Source organism: Solanum tuberosum, unplaced genomic scaffold (assembly GCF_000226075.1).
Source record: "Solanum tuberosum cultivar DM 1-3 516 R44 unplaced genomic scaffold, SolTub_3.0 scf00115, whole genome shotgun sequence".
Classification (NCBI taxonomy): Eukaryota; Viridiplantae; Streptophyta; class Magnoliopsida; order Solanales; family Solanaceae; genus Solanum; species Solanum tuberosum.
This window is the reverse complement of record NW_006239044.1, coordinates 517848-532126: the sequence shown is the minus strand read 5'-3', so window position 1 is coordinate 532126 and position 14279 is coordinate 517848. Positions and strand designations below refer to the sequence as shown.

Genomic DNA, 14279 nt, shown 5'->3' with positions numbered 1-14279 from the left:
AGACAATTACTCGCACAACATCTATATCAGCCTATGAATCACTAGTACAGAGCTTCAATCAACTGTTAAAGTGAAACACCAATAGTTGAGTGACTTTCCAAGTGAACAACTCAAAGTTGAGTGACTTTCTAAGTAAACTATTCAAAATTGAGTGACCGTCTAAGATATTAACTCCATTTTGGTTGTTAATTATTCATCATTAACTCCTTTAATGAAGGAAATAAGTTACAAGTCTTTAATTCAAATGTAATAAATAGTATATTTCGCCTATTAAATTTTATGGATACATGTTTCTGACATATAATGGTACATGTATCCAAAGGCCGAAAAATGGTATAAAAAGTAATATAAAAAACTATCGTAAATTCTAGTAATTAGGATCTAAAGTAGTGTGATTTGTGTAGTTCACTTATTTCATCTTTTAGCATAAGAAAAGTATACCAAGAATTAAATTAAAAATATAAAAAAAGAGATGATCCATATAATCTACACCAGTGGTTGCACTGATTGGCAATAATTAAATTAAAGTGGACCAGATCTACCATTACAATATACAAAATGATTCAATTGTGCCCCTATACTACAGTGTAAGATTCAATTTTCCCTCCACCAACACCACAGATTTTTATTCATCTTAAATCATTACAACATTTACTAGTTCTTTTATCACTGTAGTTTTGACAGTCTGCTTGCATTTCAACAGGACATAAATTCTACTTCATCTGGTCACCGTAAATCAAATATCTCTAGTCTTAGACATGAATTAATATAGACATTGGAGCAATCCCCGTAGAGGGGACTCCCATCAACTGGTTCTTTATGAAGATGAAATCCTTTCTCTGGGCAGTCCTTGAGGATTTTCTTTCCACCGTCAGATAGCCGAAATATTCCGTATGCCCTAACACATTCCAAATAAAGATAAATAAGTTATGGCTATCTCTGTGTTTCAAACTACTCTCAACTTGACAAGTACTCTTGGACTAAATGAGCTAAGAACAAGAAAAAGACCTTGATGTATCGGTAGGAGCCATGACAATTCCAATAGCCTCAGGTACCATGACCTAAAAAATAAATATCAGGAAGTGAAAAGATACAGCAAAAAGCGCAGAGGTAAATTATAACAATGCCAAAGTGTATTGCAGCACAATAACTTCACATAAGTTTAGTGGGAAATCTTGGGAAGTAATGCTGAATGCAATATGTTAAATGTAGAATGTTAAGAAAACTGCTTTAGTTGATATAATTTATGTGACTTCTTGACAGTCTTAACACAAGAAATGGCTTGATGAGTTCAATTCCAAATGGACATAGGTATAAATTTGAAGTTGAGACATTGTCCTATAAATTGAAGTTGTTAAAGTGAACTATTGAGTTGACAGGTGGATGGTAAAAATGGAAAGAAAAAAAGAAGTATGAGACTGCTAATTTCATTTAAATTTGCTCTTCTAAATTTATAGCACATAAAACGCGAGTAATGACTCCCTATTCACAATTAATCAAGGTTAGTGTTTCAAAAGTAACTAAGTACAATGAATCATATGTTCATTTGGTAGGCAGAGTTTCTTGATCTCTCAGTTTAAAAGTGCAGCATAAACATGTGAACTCCCAATATTTTAGATTTAAATTTCTGTGCTCCTGTACGACTGTACAAATTCAAAGACCAAAGTTACTATTTCTACTAAATCACGCATTGCACTATAGTTTTGGTTTGCCTACCTTCTTCAGTGTTTCCAAGAATGGTGGAACTATGCTGATTTCTGTGATAGAAATATTCAGTTTTACTTGTAAGTGAAAAGTGTGGAAGCTAGAAAAGGAACATTTTCTTAGTTTGACACACATATTATCTATAATTTACAGAAATAATTTTAGCTATTCCAATCATATCTTGTACCACAAGTTATACCTGTAACTCGGTTCTATCAATCACAAACCTACAGAATAAAGTAATCTCATCCATTACATTCTCAACGTTTGAATTATCTCCAATAATGAAATGCACAAAGGTATAAATCCATCAGGAGTAAACGTACCTGATACGAATATTGAGTGTGCAAATCGATCGATGACATGAAACAGGTCTGAGACGGATGTGTCTGGAGATATGATAGAAGTGTCACACATTAAGTTATGCCGACCTACATGCCCTTAGCTATGTAATTGCCGAAACATGTGAACTAGACATAGGAAAGTACAAAGAAGGAAGCCAATGGCAATAAAAGTTGATTTTCAATTACATGTTTTCAGTTATTACCTTAAGGATAATGGAAATAAGAGTACTGAACTTAACAATCAATTCGAACTAGCCAGTTCATATTTAAAGTTTCCCTGTAGACTATTAAAGATGAAGCTTACAACAGACAAAAATCATCCTTGTTGAAACTCAAACCATATAATAGCTCTAACACATTCTCTGAAGATTCTATAATAGTGGAGTTCAGGATTTTCTTACATATTTAATCATCTCGATGTTATTTAAGTTACAGAACATAAAGTCCCATATGAACAGATTAAAGGTTCTTCAAACTCTTGAATGTCAATCTTTGTGTTTTACAGTTGCCAGCACAATCTTTGTGCTGATGAATATGTTACCTTACTCAGAAAAACTCTTGAATCTCATTTTATGGAAGACAAAAGAAACTCAAACCAGAGTTTGCAGCATGTTATCTGTCTTCATTCCAATCATCATAGTTCGATCGATCGACTACACCCATCCAATCTAACAATCTCTCCTGAAGCCCTTTCCTTCTAGTATAATAGCCCTTCATTGTTATTGAAACATAGCGTTGGGCTTACCTTTTTTGTTAGTATTGAATTCATGTCATTGTTGCTCATCATCCTTGTTAGAAACGGAACAAGAAACTCCCTTTATGGGAAGGAAGGTCATATTCACGATAAATTTACCAAAATTCCTCCACTATGGATGGATTGATCTTTTTCCCCTTACTCTTTAATATCATCGTAAGTTTTTTGTTATCACTCTAGATTGTATATAGCATAGTTGTATATTTAAATTCCCCTATTCTATTCAGTAAGTTACGTAATTCTCCATTAACAAGTAATGTACAGGTTTGACGCCAAATGCATTAAGTCGCTTAAAATTCAGCTCTTATTCAATTATTTATCACCTTAATTTCAGGATTAATGAGCATTACATATAGGAATTAGAGAAATTTCATCCAAATATATACGAAGCACATTAAAGGAAATTGAGAAAGAGAGAGAACTTACATGAATCCATCCGATTGGAAAGAGGGATTGTCCATGTAGTATGGCAAACATCTCCTCCTCTTGTAGGGCTTGACACTAGCAGCAAGTACAAATAAGTTAGAATCTTGTTCTGCTTACCAAATTGGCCATGAATAAAACAACAATTTTCAAATGTTTAATTACTTACAGAATTGGAGGTTGATTCTTGTTTTGGTATTATTAGAGAGGTAGTATAAAACGTGTCATCTTTCTGCATGATTATACGGGGAAATTGCCAAAAGTCAGTGCATGAAAAATTCAGTTTCAATCAACCCTAACCTTCTCAATGCCAAAAGGGGAAGAAAAGTCTGTATAAAGGTGCCAATAAAGAGGTAAATAGTTTACCTCTCAAAAAGAAAAAGAAAAGGAAGAAAGTTTGCAGAAAAGGTGTCGTTAAACAGGTACATAGTTGATGCCCCAAAATAAACAAAGCAACCGCCAACGAACATGGTCCTAGAAAGCATCTCCTAAATATTCTAATAGAAAAATAGGACTAAAGTAACATAATACAGCCACTGAATCCACTGAATGAGCTGTGTAGTTTCTACTTCAAGAGAAGTCATCACTACAAACATATAAGGGTGCTTCGGAGATGGAACAATAACTACTGCCACAAGGATAACATCTTTGTAACATCCATAAGTTTGGGTTATGTATGAACTAGCTAAATGTGTGTGATTCAACCTGGACCATGAATAATTTCGTATGGGAGGTGAGATCTATCCTAGTTAAGGAAATTGAGTTTGGGTTCCAACAATTCGAGCCATTCACCGATCAGAACACTGTACAAAAAGTTATGAGTGTTTACTATAAATCGAGCATTGAAAATTCTTCTAAGTGTTCGAGAAATGGGCAGTGCAGTGCCCATTGCACTGAAAGTCACCACGACGGGCGGTGTGGCGCGGTGAATGTGTAGAAATAAAAATAATTCGAAAGTATTTGAAGTGTGGGGGTGCCCAAAACCTTTAGGGGTCGTTTGGTAGAGTGTATAAGAATAATGTTAAATAGAGTGTATTAGTAATGCTTGTATTAGTTATGCTTGCATTAGTTAAGCATAGATATTTTTTATGCATTGTTTGGTTTGATGTATTAAAATAGTATGCATTGTACAAAAATATCCTCCACAATATGGTGTAAAAGATCTAAAACTGCTTTTGAGAGGTAGTTTAGTCTTTAACCATGTTAATGCATGTATTAAATCCCTTTGCATTACTAATACCTAGAACCATGGTATTAGTAATACACTCCTCAATACACAATAGAGTGTATAACTAATGCAAGCATTAGTCATACATAGTAGGAAAAAGTGTACCAAACAAGGGACTACTAATACACAAAGATAATGATGCATTATTTTTGTTAAGACACTCTACCAAACGACCCCTTAGTGAGGCGCACTGCCCATTGCACTGAGATTCACCGAGATGTATAGTGGGACGTGGTGTCAGGTTCAACGCGATGGCCATTGTGGCATGCAGACCTGCTCTTCCCGGTCAGCTGTGGACTGTGCTCTATTAATACGTGTTAGGTCGGGATTTTTGTTCCCCTTCCTTTTGGATGATCTTCTTGGAGATAAAACACCCTAGAGCCTAATCCAAACATCAAAGGTGAGTTGTTACTCTATCCCTGTGATCATAACATTGTTTTATCGTGAATTAACACCCAAATTATCATCCAAATCCATAGATTTCAAGCACTCGATCCAGTAGCTTTGAAGGGATATTTTGAGGACAAACTCTACAGATCAATTGTTGAACATCGGGGTTTGCGCGTGAGGTTCATTAGCAGGATTGAGGTATGTCTCTTTTTGAACATACTTTTGAGTACAAAGAGGTTCTGAATAGTTGCATGCCTTGATGGAACATAAGAGTTGCATACCTTGGAGGCATGAAGTATAGACTTGTTACAGTGAGAGGCCATTCTCTAACCCAACCATAGTATTTTTAATTTGAGACAGTTCCTCGCACAACATCTATATCAGCCTATGCATCACTAGTTTTTTTTTTCCACAGAGCTCCATTCAACTGTTACCAGTTGTATAGTTTGGAGGCTTGTCATAGTTAGAGACCATTTTCCAAGTCCAACCTTAGTACTTCAATTTGAGACAGTCCCTCACTCACCTCAGAAGAACATCCATATCAACCTATGCATCACTAATTTTGTTCTTCTAGGCTCCGTTCAACTATTACCAGCTGCAATATTCAAATGATTTGCATCTAAAAGGAAAAATTTCCATCATTGCATATGATATACTTTAGATGTATCATTCTGATATTTCACAAATACCTTGTTTTCCCTTCAGAGTGAAGCAATTCAAATGCTTTAGGAAATTTCTCCAAATCTATGAGAACTTCCTTTCCTCTTTTGGGTTATAATGTTATATGATGACTACTCATAAAAAATTATTTGAGGTGCTTTATCTCCACTACCTAATCTCTCCTCTCACTCCCTTTAACTTGTAGGATTAGTATTAGCAATTACAAAAAGTCACTCAACAATCCAACATCATCAGTACCTGAGTACTTTGGAGAAGCAGAAGATTAGGAGAAAGTGCATCGGTGATCTGAATATCATCTAGGAATTGATCATATAATACAAGTACTTCTGAAGATTTCTAACTTAAAAGCTTGAATAGCAGTAAAGGAATAAAAGAAGATAAAAGCATTGTTTATACTGGGAAAATAAATTGGTGTACTTAAATATGTCCGACTTAAAAACCAGTTTCTTGCTATAAAGTTAGTTAGCCAATGGAAGTACTTTCAATTTCAAAAGAACAGTCAAAATTTGTGTCCTAATAATATAATAGTATCAGAACAGAACACAGTTTTATTCAGCGCTAGAATGAGCTCTCGCTTGGATGTGTTTGAAAGGATGAGATAATCAAGCAGAGATGGAGAACTCCAGTAGTCTTTAGCTCAAAGGACCAATACTACTTCAAATGGAAAAAATTTACGTTGAGTCATATTGTTAAGGTTTGATGCCAAATGCTCCAGAACACATTGACTAAAAATTTACAGGTTTAACATTCTACAATGTATCACTTTAAATTTCTTCTTTCTTGTTTTTTTTATGACAAGGGAAACCCGCAGCCGCTACCCTTTGGGTGCGCATAGGGTAAAACCCCCGCTCCTATGCAATAGCTCGCAAACCACGCAGGAGAGGTAACCCGCACTAGGCAAGCCTGGTGCGACGAGCTTGACCCACAAGGCAAACCCCTTGCTTTCGTTGGCAAGGGGTTTCGAACTTGAGACCTCCAACTTGGAAGTCCCAAACCCAAGCCACAGGGCCACCCCGAAGGGTACAATGCATCACTTAAAATTTCCATAACCAGTCATTAAAAATGCAAAATCTAGAGCACTTGGTGTTCCTCATCATTCAACGATGGTCTTAAAAGTATCATTCCAGAAAGCAAAATGAATACTAGTGATCTTACAATGATGGCACCAAGAACTCCACAGGTCTCTATATCCTTCTTAGTGTTGTCGCTGGCGATTTCCAGAAAATTCTCCATCAACCTTGTCGGCTAAGGAAAAAAAAAGTGTTACCTCGTCAAGGATTTATTATCATGCATGACCTTGTACGCTCTGCACGGCACCCTGGGTTTTGGTACCATGGGAGGAAATAGTTGAAGCAAAGTATTTAGGTTACTGTGGGTTATATTTCAGAAGGCAAAATAAAGTGAGTACTTACTATATGTACATCATTGAGAGGCCCAAATGCTGCCTGCACATTGCGTGAATAATTTGACGGACCATTTGATGAATCAGTACTTGAGACACTTGAGATTTCAGCTTCATGAGGAAAATTATGTATCAAGGAGATTCCCGGAGAAGGAGAAGTCTGTGAAACTGTATGCACATTAGTCTGGAAACATACTCCACCAGCCATAAACTGCAAGGAATTCAAAACAGAAGTCAGTCGTGCTCAGATTTGCAAAAGTTACCTAGCAACACTAAACACTAGAAGCAAGCTTATGCTACTCTAGGTATCATATATTAACAGCTCAATGCAGCAAGCCATGCAAAAAGTGTAACCCAAAAAAGGTTTCCACAACATCTAGGAATAATCAGACTCTTCACTCTGTTTTTCTTAAAGGCCTGCATTACTAACTAGAGTACGCAAAGGTCTGCATTAGTACAATAACAACATGTCCAATGAAATCCCACAAGTGGGGTCTGGGGAGGGTGCCGTGTAGGCAAACCTTACTACTACCTCGTGGAAGTAGAGAGGCTGTTTCCAAAAGATCCTCAGCTCAAGAACAAGAAATCCAAGTACAAAGAAGAAGAAAACAATGTAGAAAACATAGCAACTAACAAGGGAAGCAGTGAAAAGCCTAGAGGAAAGGAAAAGACACAACAAAATAGTGTGATAATCGAAACACACTAAACAACAGTCAATGATAAGATATCAAAAGCAAGAACTATAATAATATGGCTAGTACAACGACAAACACCGACGGGCCTAAACCCTCGAAAAGCAAAAACAATCATTCACTACTTACTAACATCTTACACTAGTATGCGACCTCCATACCCTCCTATCTAAGGTCATGTCCTTGGTAAGTTGAAGATGCGTCATATTTTTCCTAATCACCTTATCCCAATATTTCTTCAGCCTACCTCTGTCTCTCATCAACTCCACTATATCCAACCTCTCATAGCTCCTTACTAGGGCATCTGCATATCTCCTCTTCACATATCCAAACCATCTCAGTTTCCCTTCCCTCGTCTTGTCCACCACGGAGGCCACTCCCACTTTGTTGTTGATATCTTCCTAATTCTATCGTTCCTAATATGCCCACAAATCCATCTCAACATCCTCATTTCCGTCACTTGCATCTTCTGAACAATGAGCTCATACTTAAAGGTATATAAGGATCAGAAATCTTAATGCTTATGGCACCAATTGAACCATTTTTTGTTAGTCGAGTACATGATATAGTATCCAAGTCTAATAATGAAAGTCACATCTATTTTTACCCCATTCACTGATACAAGTTAGCAAAAGGAGAACTAATCGATAACTAATCGCTGATGTGGCAAATTCTGTTAACAAGTCCAGAAGTTAGTTGGAACAGTTAGCACTGTTGATGGTTAAATTTTGTTATTACTGTAGCTGTGAATTTTAACTGTTTTAGCAATCTCAAGGAGCCTATAAAAGGATTGTATTAGATCATTGACATTCATTCATTGATAATAAGATTGTTCTCTTCTCTCTATATTTTTTCTCTTTAGCTGAATTCTTGGGTTTAATCCCTGAACTAGTTGTTCATATTCCTCGAGATTACTGCTAGAATTTCTCTGTAATTCTCTGTAATTGTATCAATTGGTATCAGAGCAAGCAATCCTTGGCATTGATCTGATGACGTGCAACAAAAGTCAAGAGGAAGCAGAGGACAAGCTTCACCAGATTCAGACCCAGTTACAGAAATTGATGAAAGGAATGTCTATTATGAACGATCGCAATCATTATTTTATTGGAAGTCTCTTGTTCAGGATATTAGAAACTTTATCCACAAGTGTGATGTTTGCCAACGGCACAAGTATGATGTTGCTGCTTACCCAGGGTTGTTACAACCCCTGCCCATTCCTAAAGGAGTGTGGACTGATGTGTGTCTTGATTTTATTGAAGGTCTCCCTAAAGCTAAGGGCAAGGATGTGATATTAGTGGTTGTGGATTGGCTTAGTAAATGTGGCCATTTCATGAGCTTGCAGCATCCTTAACTCCATGGTATGCCTGTTACCTTAACGAGTGATAGGGATCCTGTTTTCCTCAGCTCATTTTGGAAGGAGTTGTTCACTCTACAAGGAGTTCAGTTGCAACGATCTACTGCATATCACCCTAGACTGATGGGAAAACTGAAGTACTGAACAGAACTTTGGAAACCTATTTGAGGTGTTTTTGCTCAGACAAACCTCTGCTTTGGCCCTCCTATCTACCACTTGCAGAGTGGTGGTATAATACCACTTATCACACTGCTATCACATGCATGCCCTTTGAAGTTCTTTATGGTCAAAAACCACCTATTCATCTCCCTTATTTGGTTGGAGAAGCTGCTAACGAGATGGTTGACAGGTCCTTGGAAGCAAGAGAGGCAATTATTGAGTTGCTTAAGTTTCAAATCAATCGGGCACAACAAAGGATGAAGGACTTGACTAACAAACATAGATCAGACAGGGTATTTGCAGTTGGTGATTGGATGTATTTGAAGCTGCAACCTTGTAGACAAGTTTCAGTGGCTGCTCGACCTTTCAACAAGCTAGCAGCAAAGTATTATAGCCCCTATATCATTGACGCACGGGTTGGTGCAGTGGCCTATAAATTGTTGCTTCCTGTTGATGTGTTGATCCATCCCATTTTTCATGTTTCTCAGCTCAAGAGATGCCATGAGGTGCCTCGGGACATTTCTCATCCTCCAGTCCTACAACTTTCCAGTCCCTACTGTCCGACGCCTGAAGTTATACTTAAGAGGAGGTTGGTTAAGAAGGGTAACAAAGCTGTGTGTCAAGTGCTTGTCCAGTGGTTAGGTTTGGAAGCTGATCAGGCAACTTGGGAATATCTTTCTGAATTGCAACATAGATTTCCCTCTCTTCAGCCTTGAGGACAAGTCTGTTCTTTACGGAGGGGTATTGATACAAGTTAGCAAAAGGAGAACTAATCGATAACTAATCGCTGATATGGCAAATTGTGTTAACAAGTCCAAAAGTTAGTTAGAACAGTTAGCACTGTTAGACGGTTAAATTTTGTTATTATTGTAGCTGTGGATTTTAACTGTTTTAGCAATCTCTAGGAGCCTATAAAAGGATTGTATTAGATCATTGACATTCATTCATTCATTGATAATAAGATTGTTCTCTTCTCTCTATATTTTTTCTCTTTAGCTGATTTCTCGGGTTTAATCCTGGAACTAGCTGTTCATATTCCTCGAGATTACTCCTGGAATTTCTCTGTAATTCACTATTCACTGTAATTGTATCATTCACATTCCAATCACAGAGTCTCTATCTTTTATTTTTCTCTCTTCCCCCTAATCATTATTATACTTCCAATTCTGTAATTCAAATGGACATGCACAAAATTCCTGATGGTCAAGGACAAGCAGGGTTCGCCTGAAAGGCACACGGTATATTCAAGATCAATTTTCTTTTTATGTATGTATAAAGAGTAGTGTTGAACCCCTAAGTGAAATCGTGCCTCTGCCACAGCTGATTGTCAATATCATCTCTAAGTCACTATTACTCCATATAGTAAAGATTTAAAGCTGATAACCCACTTAACACCATTCAAATAGAAGAACAACTGAATAATCTTGGACCTGGGAAATTATTTCATTATTCAAGAAACTGAAAACAGTATAAAATAACCTTTGACAAAAAACACACAAAAAAAAAACAAATAGGGGTTGAAGAGAGAACCTGATAAGAAAGTTGATGGTGAATTCTCCCTTTTGTCTTTCTGTAATTTATGCTTTTGCTTTTTACAACTTAGCTTAGCATCAACAAAGGACATGAAAAGATAGTCTCTTCATCAAGTCAACCCGACCCGAATGTCCCTACTAAAAACATGCATTTATGACCCGAATATCCCTACTAAAAGCATGTTATTTAGGGCGGTTTATTCCTCATTCATTATAAAATTTGAAAAAAATAATTATTATTTTGATTAAAGTGAAAAAGATATTTGAATTCATGAATATAAATTAGAGATATTCTTTTATTTTTTGTGAGTAATTTGAAATAAATATTTTTTAAATTCTTGATAATTCTGAAACTTAACTTCAAGTTAAATTTTAAAATTTTATTATCAAACGTATTTTTTGGAGTTCAACTTAAAAAAATTTTAAAAAAGTTCATCGTCGTGCATCTTGATTTGTCATTTGTCACATGTGTATATAGGGTTATAAAGTAAAATTAATAATTATATAATTTTTTTGTTGATAAATTTATAAAATTAAAATAATTTATATTATGAAGTTTTAGTAAGGAAGAAAAAATACTCTTAATCAGTTACCTATATTTATTTTTTTGATTTGCACCGGGTGTCTGAGTCTCTTTGAGCCCCGACTAATCCCAGGGGTGCACAGGCCCTCGGCAAGGAGTTTCCCGCAAGTGCACCACGGTTAATTCAGGTTTTACCCAGTCCGATGGCCCTCAGAAATTGTTTGCACCCAGTGGGTTTCGAACCTGAGACCTTGAAAGGGAGCAAACCCCAAGGCTCAAGTCAATTGCCAGCAGGCCAACCCCTGAGGGTTAATCAGTTACCTATATTTTAGGAATGCAATTACATAAATTTAATACTGATTTTAATTTGATATTACAAATAAATAATGTGATACAATTAGTTTGTGAGAATTAATGTAGTTAACGTAAACAAATTTTTAAAATTGTTTTTAATTTATGTTTTTTGTTCTTAAATGTTTTATTTTTTCAATTGTTCTTTAAATTTTATATTATACATACAATTATTTAATTAGGTATATAATATTCAAAATTCATTTGATAACTAACGTTGTTATTTTTTTAAAAGTGCATCCTGTCATTGCCAAGAGTACTGGGCATCACATGTATGGAAAAAAATGATCAATGTTAGGGAGGAGGTGGAACATGATATTTGGTGGCAAATCAAAGCTGAAAATTTGAGTTTCTGGTTTGATAACTAGACTAGATAAGAGGCTCTTTTCTATACAGAAGGAGATATGGCAAAAGAGGAGGAAATAGAAGTCAGAGAATTTTTTAATAATGGGGTTTGGAATGAAGGTAAATTGAAGGCAGCAATATCTGAAGAAATGTATCAGCATATAATAGAGAATATTAAACTTAATGTGCAACCAGCCAGTATTGATAAGGCTTGGTGGACTGGTAACACAGGAGGGAGTTTCTCTGTCAAATCAGCTTTTAACATTCTCAGGAATAAAAGAGCTGAATTTGAATGGAGTACAAGAATGTGGAGCAAGGGGCTTCCTTTTAAGATTGCGTTCTTTTTATGGAGGGTATGGAGAAGGCGAATCCCCACATATGACAATCTTAAAAGGATGAAGATGCAAATGGTATCGAAATGCTATTGTTGTGAGAATGGAGAACTGGAAACAATGTCTCACTTATTACTAACAGCTCCCATAGCCCAAAAGCTATGGAAGCAGTTTGCTTCTTGTGTAGGTATTTGCATTGACGGGTTGAACCTTCAACAACTCATCTTCAAATGGTGGGAACACAAGGCGTCAAATAAACTGGAGCAAATTATGAAGGCAGTCCCAACAATCATAATATGGGAATTATGGAAACGGAGAAACGCACGAAGACATGGAAAGAAATCCTCTTACAACTGGATGTTTTATCAATGTCAATTGACAATACACCAATTAATCAAGGTTAAATTTATGTGGCTTAGGCATATCTCACACCATTGGACAGAAATGGTGGATACATTGCAAAGGTATAAACCAACTCTTTATTATCACATTGTGAGCTGGCGTCCACCAGAAGAGGGTTGGATTACATGTAATACGGATGGGGCTAGTAAAGGGAATCCAGGTCAGAGCGCATATGGTTTTTGCATTAGAAATATAGAGGGAGATTTAATACATGCGGAGGCAGAAAGTATAGGCTTGGCTACGAATATGGAGGCAGAAGTACATGCAATATGGAAAGGTTTACAATTTTGCTTAAGGCAAGTATTTGTTCAAGTAAGATTAGAAACAGATTCTTTAGTTCTAAAAAACATGATCATAAGGAATTGGAGAATTCCATGGGAGCTGGTCGAGAAGATGGAGGAAATACAAGAGATGATACATCAAATGAATGTCCAGGTTAAACATATTTTCAGAGAGGCAAATATGCTAGCAGATTGTATTGCTAATACAGCAGTATATACAGTAGAGAAGCAAGAATTTCACAATTTTAATCAATTAACAAGCATGGGCAGGAGGATTCTTAATATTGATAAACAATAGATCCCGTCGATCAGAGTCAAGACAAGGCGAATAAACAACGACAATAACGACTAACATGCTTAGATACATAGGAGATGTCACAAGGCCCCACAACTATGATATATACAAATTAGATGTTAGCTATTGGAGGAGCAAAAGAGTTGTAGGGGAACTAACTATGCTATGCTATGCTATGACAATCAGCAAAAAGCAAGAGAAAGGTAGTCGGATTTGCATTCATGACCTGTATTCAGCTAGGAGATCGAGAGGAAAGTGTTCAGGAGCTAATCTGCTGAGCTGAAGGCTCGTACTCTCTTCAGATGTTCATCATGAACTCATCCAAACCGGGCACTACACATTAAAAAATCAAAGCAGAGTCAGCCGAGAAAATGAGAAACAAATATGAGAGATGGAAAGAGAAAGTTACTTTTGAAAGTTGATCTTAACAGCAGAACCAACAACATCAGGATGAAGAGTGTTAATCACCCAAAAACGAAGCAGAGAACAAGCGAGAACATCTTCGAGGAGGTGGGAAGAACATGAAAAGTAAGAGGTGGAGAGCACAATTAGGAAACCCTTTCTTAAAAGGGCACTTTTATTACTCATTTGGTCTTTGACACTTTTGGACCGACTAGTTTTCTTTTTGAATTATGTATTCGGATCCGTTTGGGAGTTCAAGTTTCTATATGAATAAAATGGACTTGTAAAATTTAATTTTAAAAATAAAAAATAAAAAATTATCTATTATTTCAAATTCTAAAAATTTGTGGCGCTGACATGTGACATTTTTTCATCTCCTATTATATATTGATAGATTTGAGGGGTTGACACAGTATTAGTTTTAAACTATTAAATTTGTTCTTTTTTGGATGTTGAATTTTTTTTAAAACCATACTAGCAGAGGTTTACAGAAATACTTTAGCAGCAGCAATTTACTACATTTGGCAAGAGAGGAACTACAGGATATTTCAAAACAAGAAGAGGAACATAGAGATGATCACTAGAGTAATCATACAAGACATGCATCGTAGAGCTAGTATGATACCTAGAGTGAAAGTTGTCCACATCTAGAGTTTCCAACATTGTACATATTGCAAAATTTGAT

The 14279-nt window shown here is 36.2% G+C and overlaps 1 protein-coding gene across 5 annotated transcripts; it reads right to left on the bottom strand.

Annotated features, from left to right (window-relative positions):
• Positions 1-482: 482 nt before the first annotated feature.
• Positions 483-13821, bottom strand: LOC102579319 (AMSH-like ubiquitin thioesterase 2). 5 transcript variants are annotated; one of them, XM_006350216.2, is made up of 9 exons: positions 13602-13819; positions 13419-13525; positions 6937-7137; positions 6680-6769; positions 3395-3457; positions 3229-3303; positions 2031-2093; positions 1009-1061; positions 483-898 (listed from the first exon to the last, which is right to left on the bottom strand). In XM_006350216.2, exons 3-9 carry the CDS (start codon positions 7132-7134, stop codon positions 727-729), a joined length of 714 nt encoding a protein of 237 aa, XP_006350278.1. In that variant the 5' UTR covers positions 7135-7137; positions 13419-13525; positions 13602-13819; the 3' UTR covers positions 483-726. The 5 variants fall into 5 exon arrangements, with proteins under 5 accessions (XP_006350278.1, XP_015165461.1, XP_006350280.1 ...); XM_015309975.1 differs by lacking the exon at positions 6680-6769 and having other exon boundaries at positions 13602-13821; XM_006350218.2 differs by lacking the exon at positions 3395-3457.
• Between the last annotated feature and the right edge of the window lie 458 nt (positions 13822-14279).

Coding starts and splice junctions, on each gene's coding strand:
- LOC102579319 (XM_006350216.2), bottom strand. CDS start 7,134: ATGGCTGGTGGAGTATGTTTCCAGACTAATGTGCATACAGTTTCACAG. Junction 6,770..6,936: donor CTCTCAATGATGTACATATA/GTAAGTACTCAC, acceptor TTTTTTCCTTAG/CCGACAAGGTTGATGGAGAA. Junction 1,062..2,030: donor ACACTCAATATTCGTATCAG/GTACGTTTACTC, acceptor TTTATTTTTTAG/GTCATGGTACCTGAGGCTAT.